The sequence below is a fragment of the Cibotium barometz genome, chromosome 5, assembly GCF_041138505.1.
Source record: "Cibotium barometz isolate CiBa-2024 chromosome 5, ASM4113850v1, whole genome shotgun sequence".
In the NCBI taxonomy this organism is placed as follows: Eukaryota; Viridiplantae; Streptophyta; class Polypodiopsida; order Cyatheales; family Cibotiaceae; genus Cibotium; species Cibotium barometz.
In genome coordinates, this window is record NC_141050.1 from 22,680,285 (window position 1) to 22,694,993 (window position 14,709).

The 14,709-nt window shown below is 35.1% G+C and overlaps 1 protein-coding gene across 1 annotated transcript; it reads right to left on the reverse strand.

Moving 5' to 3' along the window:
• Positions 1 to 12,270: 12,270 nt before the first annotated feature.
• Positions 12,271 to 14,186, reverse strand: LOC147638209 (uncharacterized). The gene is made up of 5 exons (XM_086798751.1): positions 14,093 to 14,186; positions 13,815 to 13,975; positions 12,994 to 13,266; positions 12,813 to 12,893; positions 12,271 to 12,660 (listed from the first exon to the last, which is right to left on the reverse strand). The coding sequence occupies exons 1-5, from the start codon at positions 14,184 to 14,186 to the stop codon at positions 12,571 to 12,573; spliced, it is 699 nt and encodes a 232-aa protein (XP_086654877.1). The 3' UTR covers positions 12,271 to 12,570.
• Positions 14,187 to 14,709: the final 523 nt, after the last annotated feature.

Here is a 14,709-nt window from a genome sequence, read left to right on the forward strand (position 1 = left end):
GGTCTTCAAACTACCACCAGAACCAGTTTGGTTGATCTCCTATTGGTCTTCAAACTACCACCAAGACCACTTTGATTGCTATCCTAATTTTCTTCACCTACATCAGCTACTACTAGTCTCACTAGAATCACGATGCGATATATATAGACCAGAGGCATCGAAATTGCTCCTATGCGTCATTCTTCCATCAGGCCATAGATATGCTTACATCTCGAATTTGTTTGTTGTGTGCAATAAATGTTGTTAGAAGAGATTATTAAGCACTTGTTCTTCTTCGCCTACATCAGCTTTTCCAACTCCTATTGGTCTTCAAAATACCACCAGGACCCTCTTTGATTGCTCTCCTATTGGTTTTCACCTACACAATCTCCATTTCGTGTCACTAGAATTACGATGCGATATGAACATACCTCAAGCAGCAGAATTTCACATATGCGTTGTTCTTCCATTAGGCCAAAGTTATGCTTACATCTCAAATTTTTTGTTGTGTGCAAAAAATGTTGATGGAGAAATGTTGTTAGTAGAGAACATTAAGCACTATGTCTGACCAATATTTTTTCTTCACCTACACCAACTCCTTTTCTTCTACAAAATCCCACCAGGGCCCACTTTGAGTGCTCTTCTATTCGTCTTCACCTACACCAACTCCTATTCATGTCACTAGAATCACAACACGATATGAACATACCTAAGGCATCAGAATTTCACCTACGTGTCGTTCTTCCTTCAGGCCAAAGTTATGCTTACGTCTCAAATTTTTTGTTCTGTACAAAAAATGTTGATGGAGAAATGTTGTTAGAAGAGAGTATTAAGCACACTATTTGACCTATTTTTTTTCTTCACCTGCTCGGCTGTGCTTCACCTACACCAGCTCCTTTTATTCTTTAAAATACCACCAGGACCCACTTTGAGTACTCTCCTATTGGTCTTCACCTACATGAGCTCCTGTTCGTGTCACTACGATCATTTTGTTGTGTGCAATAAATGTTGATGGATAAATGTTGTTAGAAGAGAACATTAGGCACTCTAGCTAACCTTTATTTGTTCTTCACCTACACCAGTTGTTCTTCACCTACACCAGTTGTTCTTCACCTACACCAGACCCAATTGGTATTTAAAATTCCACTGGGACCCACTTTGATTGCTCTCCTAATTTTCTTCACCTATTGGTCTTCAAAATTCCACCATAACCCACTTTGATTGCTCTCTTATTAGTCATATTTCATTACGTGTTTGATTGACAGGCCATAGATGGCTAGAACAAAGAAAATAGCAAGGAGGGTTGGACCAAGACCAGTGGGACCAAGACCAGGGTTGGCAGAGGAAGTAGTGAGTGAAAACACATTATTAAAACAAAAGCTGAAAAAGAGAAACAACCAGCATGTGAATGCCCTGAGAGAGACAAGGAAAGCTCAGAAACATGTTGAGTTACTCATACCTAAGCTTACCTTCATGAGAGTTGTGAGATATATTTGTGATAAATGGAAGCTTGGGATGAGATGGGTCGGCGATGCAATATGTGCCCTTCAAGAGACTGTAAAAGACTTCATTATATACTTTTTTATTCACAGCTACATTTGTTCTACCCATGCGCATACCCATGCGCATAGGGTGACTTATGAACAAGGACATGCACACCACCAGGCTTATAAGATATAGATTTGAGAAGTTATTGCATCCTATACCATTGAGTGACTCTAGTGCATTCAATATCTTGAATGACCCACCAACTAGCAAACCTAAGGATGCAAGTATTAAGATTGAGGATTTTACGCATGATAGGGATACTAGGACTGCATATTAAAGATTGAGAAGGGCAAAGAACATATGGCTTCTGAGGAAGAAAGGGCAATTGATGATGAAATATTGATGGGAGATGAGTTGATGGACCTTGAAGAGAAGAATCTTCAGGATTTAGAGAATGTACCTTAACAACTTGTTGTTCAGGTGAAATATTTTGCTGATGGTGCAGAGTATTTTGATATGGCACCTTCAAATACAGAGATGTTATCAAAGAGAAATCGAGAAATAAATGATGTTGTGATCTTGATATCTCCCAAGTATGTAAGCTATCTTTTTTAAAAATTTATCTACTGTTTTTTCAAGATAAATGCCTAATTTATCCTTTTATTTGTTTTTTGTAGGCTTCTTTTGGCCACTCTACCCCCAGAGGCCTATTATCCTATTTTTTATTAGACCCCATAATCTCTCTTTATATGTCAGAGAAACAAGCACCAATTTTAGTAGACTGGAAGAATAGTTGAGGAGATGCGACTTTGAAAAGATGCAATATGTAATTGTACCTTATAATGAAATGTAAGTATTTTATTTTAAATATGTTTTACTTTGTTTTATGTCCTTTTATACATCTCTAACGATTGTTTCTTTCTTTTCTCTATTTTCTAGGAGCCATTGAGTGTAATTATTGATATCAAGAAAAGAAAGACATGTGTCTTGAATAATTGATATCAAGAAAAAAAAGACATGTGTCTTGAATTCCATTCTTGGTATGCATGGAGAAGCCAAATTGTAAGTTTTTAATTTTAATAGAGATTTTGTTTAAGATTCAATTTGTATTAGATTGAATAATTTATGTGGTTTGTTATTTTGCAGGGCATCTAAATGCATAATAAGCACATTAGAAACACTCCATCCTCCACTCCTTTTTAACAATAAAACTCCACATCATTTTTTCATTTTGCCTGCAAGTTATAATAACATAAATGATAACTTTTAAGTTTGTAATAAAGCTTTAGCTAAAAGTCTAAACAAGGACTATCATTACCATAAACTAATGGAAGCTCATGTGAATGGAGAGTGGTCGCAAAACACATGGAGATACATGCAATCAAAATCTCTAGTAGACATATTAAAAAGAGTAGCCTGTGAGTATTTTCGATAGACACATAAAAAAGAGTTGTGAAAAAATTAAATATTTTCCTTGGACTTTCATATTCTACTAATATATACTAAGATTTTCGTCATAATGTTTTGTAGTTCACAACTTCATGTTATTCAACAACATACATTTGGTGGGTGAGAGCAAAGGTAATCATATTAATGCTCAACAATAGTGTGGATCTTCCCACAGATCCAGATTCACCACAACCATCAATCCCACCTATAATGGCAAAGAAGCAATCGAAAAAGAAAGGACCTATTATGTCTCCATCGAATCCTAGGAGCCTTCCTATGCATTAGGCCTTAAAGTTGGGTCTTGGAGCATAGAAGAGAGTCTTATTTTGATGTGATGGAGGCCATGAAACTTTCTAATATCATGAAGAAGACATAGATACATATCTTTTAAAAGTCTCATGGCCATTGGATATTTTGCTACATCATGGTACTAAGCTTTAAAGCCCAACTTTTAAGCCTTGGAGTCCTTATAAAACCTTTTAGAGCCTACAAGAGGGCCTTAGAGCTTAATAGAGAAGCCGATTTTGATCTCATAACTCTCCATCCTCTCAAAATATCATGAAATTTTCCTTTCATAAGGCAACAACTTTCTACCAAATTAAAATGTGCATGGGGCTAAAAACAGTTGCTCAGGAGTAGATTGAATATTTGCAAAGGGTGAAAAGGCTAATACAAAAATTAAAAATTTGTGAGGCTTCTAAGCAATTCATTGTGAGACACCCTTCTTTCCCCCTTGCAATAAACCTTGATAAAAGCCTCATATCTAATCCCATGTCCACATTTATTAAAAGCTTATAGAAATTCTTCTTAGGGACTATCTTTTTTGGTAGAGAGCCTGCCCTTTTCCCTGGCCATGTACAAAATAAAGCATAAAGCAAAAAGGATGACTAATCGTCATCCTCATTACAATCCTTTTTGTACAATCTTTGTCTTCATCTTCACTTGGTTTGTCTTGCTCTTGTGCATAGTTTGTGCAAAAAATGGCCCTGTGTTATAGAGATTCATAATTCCTCCTTATGGCTAGTTGGATTGATGAACAAGCGACATGCTATGCAATTTTTATCTCCTTGGCATTGCAATAGGATGAAAAAAAAAATTGGATTTGCTGATATCACAGACATGCTATGCAATTTTTTACTCCTTGGCATTGCAATAATATTAAAAAGAGAATTGGATTTGCTTATATAACAGCCTCAGCCTACACAGACACATAGAGCACATATAATTCTTAACTCCAAGTCCACATATAGCACATAAAAAGGATTCTATACACGATTTCACGTGTGATTTGGATGAAACTTGTAGGCTTAAGTGCTATCGTAGTTAGTTAGATAGTGACAAGAATGGTCGTGGCATTTTTAAAAAAGGAGATGCATGCATGCATAAAAGATAAGACAAAGGAGCATATACAGTAGGGTAGTATCTATGGCAATATATGATAGAGGGAGAGGGTAGTAAACTACCTAGAGGGTGGAGGATCATCTTTATGTCAACAACTGGAGAGTCATGTGTGCATGCATGTGCTTCCATAAACGTGTTTTGCAAAAATAATATGGAAATGAAGAAAGCTAGAGAGGCTCCTGAATAGGGTCTCTACCAAAAAAGATAGTCCCTAAGAAGAATTTCTATAAGCTATTAGTAAATGTGGACATGGGACTACATATGAGGCTTTAGAGAGGCTTTTATCAAGGCTCATTTTGCAAGGGGAAAAGAAGGTTGTCTCACAATGAACTTGCATAGAAGGCTCACAATTTTTTAATTTTTGTATTAGCCTTTTCTCCCTTTGCAAATATTCAATCCACACGCCTGTTTTTAGCCTATTTTTGCATAGAAGCCTCACAAATTTTTTAAATTTTGTATTAGCCTGTTTTTAGCCCCATGCACATTTTAATTTGCTAGAAAGTTGTTGCCTTATGAAAAGAAAATTTCATGATATTTTGAGAGGATGGAGAGTGATGAGATCATAATCGGCTTCTCTATTAAGCTCTAAGGCCCTCTTGTAGCCTCTGAAAGGTTTTATAAGGACTCCAAGGCTTAAAAGTTGGGCTTTAAAGCTTAGTACCATGATGTAGCAAAATATCCAATGGCCATGAGACTTTTAAAAGATATGTATCTATGTCTTCTATGATATTAGAAAGTTTCATGGCCTCGATCACATCAAAATAAGACTCTCTTCTATGCTGCAGCCTGCAAGACCCAACTTTAAGGCCTAATGCATAGGAAGACTCCTAGGATTCGATGGAGACATGATAAGTCCTTTCTTTTTCGATTGCTTCTTTGCCATTATAGGTGGGATTTATGGTTGTGGTGAATCTGGACGTGCAAGAAGATCCACACTATTGTTGAGCATTAATATGATTGCCTTTGCTCTCACCCACCAAATGTATGTGTCTGAATAACATGAAGTTGTGAACTACAAAACATTATGACGAAAATCTTAGTATATATTAGTAGGATATGAAAGTTCAAGGAAAATATTTAATTTTTTCACAACTCTTTTTGATGTGTCTATCGAAAATACTCACAGGCTACTCTTTTTAATATGTCTACTTGAAATTTTGATTGCATGTATCTCCATGTGTTTTTCAACCACTCTCCATCCAGATGAGCTTCCATTAGTTTGTAATGGAACCTATGGTAATGATAGTCCTTGTTTAGACTTTTCGCTAAAGCTTTATTACAAACTTAAAAGTTATCATTTATGTTATTATAACTTATAGGCAAAATGAAAAAATGATGTGGAGTTTTATTGTCAAGGAGTGTAGGAGGATGGAGTGTTTCTAATGTGCTTATTATGCGTTTAGATGCCCTGCAAAATAACAAACCACATAAATTATTCAATCTAATACAAATTGAACCTTAAATAAAATCTCTATTAAAATTAAAAACTTACAATTTGGCTTCTCCATGCATACCAAGCATGGAATTCAAGACACATGTCTTTCTTTTCTTGATATCAATTATAATTACACTCAATGGATCCTACAAAATAGAGAAAAGAAAAAACAATTGTTAGAGATGTATAAAAGGACATAAAACAAAGTAAAACATATTTAAAATAAAATACTTACATTTCATTATAAGGTACAATTACATATTGCATCTTTTCAAAGTCGCATCTCCTCAACCATTCTTCCAGCCTACTAAAATTGGTGCTTGTTTCTCTTACATAAAGAGAGACTATGGGGGGGTCTAATAAAAAATAGGATAATAGGCCTCTGGGGGTAGAGTGGCCAAAAGAAGCCTACAAAAAACAAATAAAAGGATAAATTAGGCATTTATCTTGAAAAAATAGTAGATAAATTTTTAAAAAAGATAGCTTACATACTTGGGAGATATTAAGATCACAACATCATTTATTTGTCGATTTCTCTTTATTGATAACATCTCTGTATTTGAAGGTGCTATATCAAAATACTCTGCACAATCAGCAAAAAATTTCACCTGAACAACAACAAGTTATTTAGGTACATTCTTTAAATCTTGAAGATTCTTCTCTTCAAGGTCCATCAACTCATCTTCCATCATTCTTTCTTCATCAATTGCCCTTTCTTCCTTAGAAGCCATATGTTATTTGCCCTTCTCAGTCTTTAATTGATATGCAGTTGTAGTAATTCTATCATGCGTAAAATCTTAATACTTGCATCCTTAGGTTTTGCTAGTTGGTGCGACATTCAAGATATTGAATGCGCTAGAGTCACTCAATGGTATAGGATGCAATAACTTCTCAAATCTATATCTTATAAGCCTATAGGTGTGCATGTCCTCGTCCATAAGAGTCACCTTATGCGCATGGGCAGAACAAACATAGCTGTCAATAAAAAAGCATATAATGAAGTCTTCTGTAGTCTCTTAAAGGGCACATATTTCCATTTATCACAAATATATCTCACAACTCTCATGAAGGTAAGCTTAGGTATGACCAACTCAACATGTTCCTGGGCTTTCCTTGTCTCTCTCAGGGCATTCACATGCTGGTTATTTCTCTTTTTTAGCTTTTGCTTTGATAATATGTTTTCACTCACTACTTTCTCTGCCAACGCCGGTCTTGGTCCACCAACCCTCCTTGCTGTTTTCTTTGTTCTAGCCATCTATGGCCTATCAATCAAACACGTAATGAAATATGACCAATAGGAGAGCAATCAAATTAGGTCATGGTGGAATTTGGAAGACCAATAGGTGAAGAAAATTAGGAGAGCAATCAAAGTGGGTCCCGGTGGAATTTTGAATACCAATCGGGTCTGGGGTGTAGGTGAAGAACGACTGGTGTAGGTAAAGAACAAATAAAGGTCAGCCAGAGTGCTTATTGTTCTCTTCTAAAACAACATTTATCCATCAACATTTATTTCACACAACAAAAAATTTGAGACATAAGAATAACTTTGGCCTGATGGAAGAATGGTGCGTAGGTGCAATTTTGATAACTCAAGTATGTTCATATCACACAATGATTGTAGTGACATGAACAGGAGCTCCTGTAGGTGAAGACCAACAGGAGAGCACTCAAAGTGGGTCCTGATGGTATTTTAAAGAACAAAAGGAGTTGATGTAGGTGAAGCAAAGCCGGGTAGGTGAAGCGAAAACATAGGTCATATAGTGTGCTTAATACTCCCTTCTAACAACATTTCTCCATCAACATTTTTTGTACACAACAAAAAATTTGAGACGTAAGCATAACTTTGTCCTGAAGGAAGAACGACACGTAGGTGAAATTCTGATGCCTTAGGTATGTTCATATCGTGTCGTGATTCTAGTGACACGAATAGGAGTTGGTGCAGGTGAAGATGAATAGGAGAGCACTCAAAGTGGGCCGTGGTGGGATTTTGTAGAAGAAAAGCAGCTGGTGTAGGTGAAGCACAACTGGTGTAGGTGAAGAACAAATATAGGTCAGACACAGTGCATTATGTTCTCTACTAAAAACAACATTTCTCCATCAACATTTTTTGCATACAACAAAAAATTTGAGACGTAAGCATAACTTTGGCCTAATGGAAGAACAACGAATATGTGAAATTCTGTTGTCTGAGGTATGTTCATATCGCGTCGTTATTCTAGTGACACAAAATCAAGATGGTGTAGGTGAAAACCAATAGGAGAGAAATCAAAGAGGGTCCTGGTGGTATTTTGAAGACCAATAGGAGTTGGAAAAGCTGCTGTAGGTGAAGAAGAACAAGTGCTTAATAATCTCTTCTAACAACATTTATTGCACACAACAAACAAATTCGAGATGTAAGCATACCTATGGCCTAAGGGAAGAATGACGCATAGGAGTAATTGTGATGCCTCTGGTCTATATATATCGCATCGTGATTCTAGTTAGACTAGTAGTAGTTGATGTCGGTGAAGACCAATAGGATAGCAATCAAAGTGGTCCTGGTGGTAGTTTGAAGACCAATAGGAGAGCAGCCAAACTGGTCCTGGTGGTAGTTTGAAGGCCAATAGAAGAGCAACCAAACTGGTCCTGGTGGTAGTTTGAAGTTGGTGTAGGTGCAAATAGTAAAATAAAGAACAAGTGCTTAATAATCTCTTCTTACAACATTTATTACATACAACAAACAAATTCGAGTCTCTACTATTTTAGTTAAATCACTTTGATTAAGAAAGTTAATCCAATCCTTACACGACCCTTTTTTTCATTTTTGTCCCTAATGGATAGAAAATTGGTAACATGCCATGTCATCACCAATTTGGGAACTTCTTGCTCGGAGGGTTCACCTAAAAAGGGGTTTTTTAGTGAGTTGAAATAAAGGGGTTTTTTAATTTAAACATTTAAGGTAATTTTACAGCAATACATTTATAGAAGGGGTTTTTTAAATCGATTTTGAAAAAAAAACTCCTAAGTCCATAAAAAAAAGGGGTTATTTTATTCATAAAAAATCATAGCAGGTAAGGGATTTTTTAATACCCCTTGAACGCACATGATACATAGGGTTTCTTAGTAGTACACCTCCTGAGACTTCTTGAATAAGGAAAATTATCCAGCATGCTATATATCATTGAAAAGATCGCGACGAACTGTAGATTCCTTTTTTGGTTTGATTTGCCAAAAATTAACCATTAGCCCATTTTTTAAAGAAAAAGCTAACATGGCATTTCTTAGAGGGTTATTTTTCAGTCCAAAATTTGCTTATAGCTAGTTGGCTTGATGATGAACAAGGGACATATTATGCAATTTATTATGTCTACTCTCTACAAAAGGCTTGCTATATCATTGAGATACTAGTGAGTTACAAAAGAGCATCGATGTCTCCGTCATAATAATCCTCTGAAATTTCGAGGGTCAATCACACAAGGCTCAACATTTGGTTCTGGTATAGCCAAGTGGTGTTTTCCCTCATAATACGAGGGAAGTGTTGTATAGTGTGAGAAGAGCTGAGAAAGTGCTTATTATAACTTTTGTAGCAAGCAGTCGTAGCATTGCTAAGGCAGCATTGCTAATGTGTCAGAAAAGAGTTGGGGGCTGATTCGTTACCTTGCGACTCTAGTGCCACAATATTTGAAGCCTAGCTAAAGTGTCACTATTAGCAAAACTTCAACAAGAATCGAGGCTTTAGTGAGGTGGCCCATCAAATTTTCCTTCAAAGCATGCTACCTTTTGCAAAGTGTCTCATAAAAAGCCTTGGTATGCTGTGATAGTGATACTATTGTAGTGACGCCATTCATGTCAAACTTAATTTACATCATCTTGATTAAAGTGTGTTATCAATGCCAACGCCTTCATTCTGGTGAGTACAACTTTCTTCAACGATGTTTTGTTGAGATTAATAGAGCACAAAGCTTTTCAAAAATTACTTAAGAAAGTGGGTCAAGTATCATTTTCTACCTCAATGGCATAGACTACCCATTCCTTATTCTTGTTCTTAGTGCTTCACTATAGGAAAACCCATTTCCTTGGGGTAAGCGAGAGAATGCCCAACCTTCATCGTTAAAAAATTGAGGCGTGTAGGAAAGCACAACTCGAATTTTGAAATTTTGAAAGTGTGAGAATTGGAATTGACATCGTCAACGATACAAGGTCCTACATTGTACAGACTTAGGCGCATTGGCACACGCGGACATTGGACTCCGTCTCGATAGGCTGATAGCCACGAGGCCAAGATCTCTCTCTCTCTCTCTATATATATATATATATATATATCGCTGAAGGTTTCTCACATAACACTCATCAGCTTTTTAAGTGTGGTTGTTTGACTAGCCTTTGCATCCCTCCACCCCCGCACCCACACCCACACATACAATCTCTGCTTGAACTCTACGTACGTTACAGCTCCTCTAGCTCTTGGAGATCACCTCTGCAAATTCATCTCCATCTGTGATCGATCCGGCACACTTCGCTAGCTTATAGCAGGTGCAGTGAATGAATCAAAGCAGATTAATATGGGCGTCACAAGGCACTTTTGTTCATTCTCTATATAGTAAAAAAAAACCATTCACTATATAATTTCATAGATATAAATAAGCATATCTAGGAAAAGTGCAAACTAGAGAAAATGAAACACTTTCCTAGATAGCTAACTAGGAAATACAATGCATGGATTTTTCTATATAGGAAAATTTATCTATATAGTAAAAATTTCCTATATAACAAATTTTCCTACAAAGGAAAAAATCTCCTATGTAGGAAAAATTTTCCTATATATGTAAATTTATCTACGTAGAGAAATCCATGCATTGTATTTTCTAGGTAGCCTATCTAGGAAACTGTTACATTTTTCCTAGTTTGCACTTTTCCTAGATATCCTTATTTGTATCTAGGAAATTATATAGTGAATCCATTGTATCTCTATATAGAGAATGCTTAGTAGCTTATCCTCTAGATAGATCTATGAATCGTGCTAATATACTACTTACAACATAATAGATTAAGTAGTTTCATAAAGCATTATAAAATAAAAATCTCTTTATTTATCAAAGATTAAGCAAAAAAGTCTTGCATATTTAAAAAAAGGGCCAAAAGTAGTCAACGTACATCATGTTCAAAATAAATAGTACTTCAAGATTATCTAAATGTCATGGGATTATGTTTACATCTTCTAAACTAATAGGTGTGGATTGTGCATTGAATTTGACTTTCTTATTGGCAATAAGCCAATGCACAATGTCACGAATCATAATGTCACTCCCAGGCCTTTTCGTATCCTTTGAGTAGTTTTTGAAACTAATATTCTCCTTCTTTAGATTGACATATGTACTCTTGAGAGAAAAGTACATGTCTTGGATTGTATGCACTCTCATGTACTTTAATAAGATTGTCTCCATATCCTCCTCTGAAATGTGGCTCACCTACATTCATGATAATAAAATATATAAAATTTTAAAGTATATTCAATTTACCTAAATAAAAAGATTCAAAATAATAAACTTATCAATGATAAATTTCTCTAATATAATATCACTTACTTGTAAAGGTTCACATGATGCCTCTACATTTGATTTTCCAATGTGTTCTAAATTCTATTTAAAATAACAAAATTAAACCCATCATGTTAGAAATAGAAAAATCAAATCTATTACGTTAAAAATAGGAGAATCATAACATTATACATCTATCTAACAATACCTTTAAAATGGTTGTTGGTAAAATATTTTCACCCTTTTGGTGACTTCTTTCTTCCAAGTGAGTTTTCATCTTCTCACTTACCTTTGGAACAATCCAAAAACCAACATTAATAATCACAAAAGTAAAAAGAGAAAGAGTAAAAAAATAGGAGTACAAAGAGATAGTAGAAAACTTTTGTAAGTTTTGCATTACCTTTCTCTTTCTTTGACTTTTTCTTGAAACCTCATTCGTATACTTAGCCAAATTCAACATTGGATCCTACAAGTACAACAAAATATTAGAAGAAATATTGACAACTTATCACATATACAAAGAAAAACTCAACCAAACCTTGTCTTCACTTGTCATATATACTCTCGCTTCTTGATTTCTTATGGCTCTCACTCTTTTTGATGTGTCATGATGTAGTAGCTCAGTAAATGAATAATTATTCTCCTCCATTGTTGTATCATAAGAATCCTGGTTTATAAGATGTTATCAAAATCACATAGAATTCAAAAAATAGTAGTCTTAAAATCAAATCTTTATGTGGACTAAGAGAATACACCTCATCGGATATATAATCTTGCAACCCTTCAAACCTCTTTGTCTCGAATATAAAGTTATCCATCTATATAGAAGAGCATACATTTAATACAAAACCAAAAGAAATCCTACTTAGAATAAAATCAATTATACATCTATATAGAAGAGCATACGTTTAATACAAAACCAAAAGAAATCCTACTTAGAATAAAATCAATTATATAATACACTTACATTCTCTATAGGTTGATCATTTTTTATTGCATCAATGTAAGGAGAGCTAGCTTGAATCTCAAAGTTTGTCTATAAAGTTCACATTAGTAACAAAATCTTTTAAACAAAACGTTCAAAACATGCAACATTGCATAAGTTACTATGCATGATTCAAAGAAAAAACCATTATACATTCTCCTTATGATACATCTTTCTAGCTCTTACCTCTTCATAAGAATGATTATATGCTTGACGATTGAGTGTTGGCTTTAAGACCATGACATGTAAAATAACATAAAGTTAAAACTAGAACCACATAAATATATAATATAAACATACCCATGTAAAAAAGCTGCTTACATAGGAAAAGAAAATATCAAGTTTAGTTCTTTTACCTCTTCATTAGAATTAATATTTCCTTGAGGAGTCAATGCAAGCTCCAAGACCTATGAATTTAGACCAAATAAAAAAAGTGATGAACTATGTATTAAGCTTCTTAAATCTCATATATATATAATACACACACACACACACACACACACACACATAGAGTTGAAGTATATAATTTATGGTTAAAAAAACTATAAAATATACTTACATGAAGTGATGAGCTAGCATCCATGTCATTACTTGCTTCATCTATGGATTGAGTCATCCCTTGTGCTTTTAATGTATCCTTCTATCAAAAACACAAAATGTCAAATGCATTATGTATCCTTCTATCAATCCAATTATTAGTTTCTAAAAGAACATTCATAAGCATAAACATTAACACTTACATTGTCCTTGATACTCTTCTTCTTATTGTACTTTCTATTTGCTTGTCTACCTGAGACCCACCATCTATAGATATCTTCCTCCAACCAAACATATTCAGCTCCAATGAACTTTAGAGTTGCAATCTCATGATGATGCTCACAAATAATTCTCTTGATCTTTTCTTGTGCCTCTTTGTTATGGCGAAGATCTTTAGGAGTCTCAACTCCATTAAACCACCTTCGTACAAGGCGGTAGTTGCCAAGCAAAATGGCATGTTGATCCTTGAAGCATTTCTACCTTCCAATCATTGTCCTCCATTTCTACCTTCCATCTCTTTTCTTGATTATGAATCATTTTTAACCATGCTACTTTCACTTGTTTTGTTGTGTAACTCACTACTCTAATAACTGCATATTTTAGATCAGTTGAGGAGCATAATACATCAAAATTTGGCTTCAACTGAACAATATCATTCACCTCTAGCCAAGGTGGAATGCATCCAACACACCCTGGCTGAATCAAGGGTGTTCTCAATCTTAGGTCTTTTATCTGAGATTATCTCATATGAAATGATTTTTTTGCCATGTTGAAAGGGAATAAACTTATGAAGTAAAGAACTAATAGGCCTTATGCAATCCCATGTGTATGGCAAATACACATTTTGTAACACACTCATGCCAGTGGTATAATCAACATCTAACCTTTCAAATCCTCCCTCAACCACAATACATTGCCTGTAGTACTTGGCTCCAAAAAGTAGCCTTTACTCACCATTACACTGAAATGAGAAAAGAGATGTTATGCATGCTTTCCAATATCCCACCATGGAGACTAATGTTACATCTTCATCACATTTCACCACAACTTGATCCCCAATATTATAGACCTCTCCCTTAAATAGGACTTTCTTATATTCTGTTACTCTCTCAATCCCCCAGTTTAAATACTGCTCAGCATACCTTCTTTCTTCAACGGTTGCATCCCTGTATTTTAGCTTCTTCCCTGCAATGACAATACCTTTTTCATGAATTGCTCTTTGGCATCCACTGGGTATGGCATTCATAGTAGATAAGGTCCATAATTCTTTGGCCTTTACAATGGATGATACATGCATAATACCCAATGCATGCCACTCAGGATATTCATAATAGCCATCTTTATCTACTAAGTATCCATCTGGAGTAGAAAGAGCTTGATGAAACTCTCCGAACATTCTTTGGTGAGGCAAAAGTCTATCAACATCTTTTTGAATATACATAAATACCCATGTAAACAATCTTCTTCGGTGATAGTTTGCATAAGAGATTTCATTGTCCTTGTTGTTGGTTTTGATGTTTGCATAGATTGAGACCTTACGCTCATATATATAACACCAAAATCCATCATGGTTACCATGACGTAAAATATCATCCAACAATTCTCCGGAACCTATATCCACACATCACAAAGTAAAGCATCATTACTATAGGTATGAATGTAAAAGGAATGTTTATGAAAGAATAATAAGTGAAAGGATTATTCATCATACCTGCAACATGCTCTAATGGGGCTGAATTTGGCCCGATGAGCTCCTCTGACCTTACTCTCCAAGAAGTGAGCATGACTCTTATAATGTCAATTTCTTCTTGTGACCATCCATTATCACGAGTGTAGTTATAAAATGCTTGGGCAATATCTATGAGCAAGAGACCCAAATCATAGAACTTCTTAGGGATACCTTTGACTTCACACAATAT

What these genes read in the sequence shown, in the direction of transcription:
- LOC147638209 (XM_086798751.1), bottom strand. Translation starts at nt 14,186, where the DNA reads ATGTTCGGAGAGTTTCATCAAGCTCTTTCTACTCCAGATGGATACTTA. An exon ending in TCCTGAGTGGCATGCATTGG is followed by an intron (nt 13,976 to 14,092) that starts GTATTATGCATG and finishes TTGTCATTGCAG; the next exon opens with GGAAGAAGCTAAAATACAGG. An exon ending in AGAAGAGTATCAAGGACAAT is followed by an intron (nt 12,894 to 12,993) that starts GTAAGTGTTAAT and finishes TGTTTTTGATAG; the next exon opens with AAGGATACATTAAAAGCACA.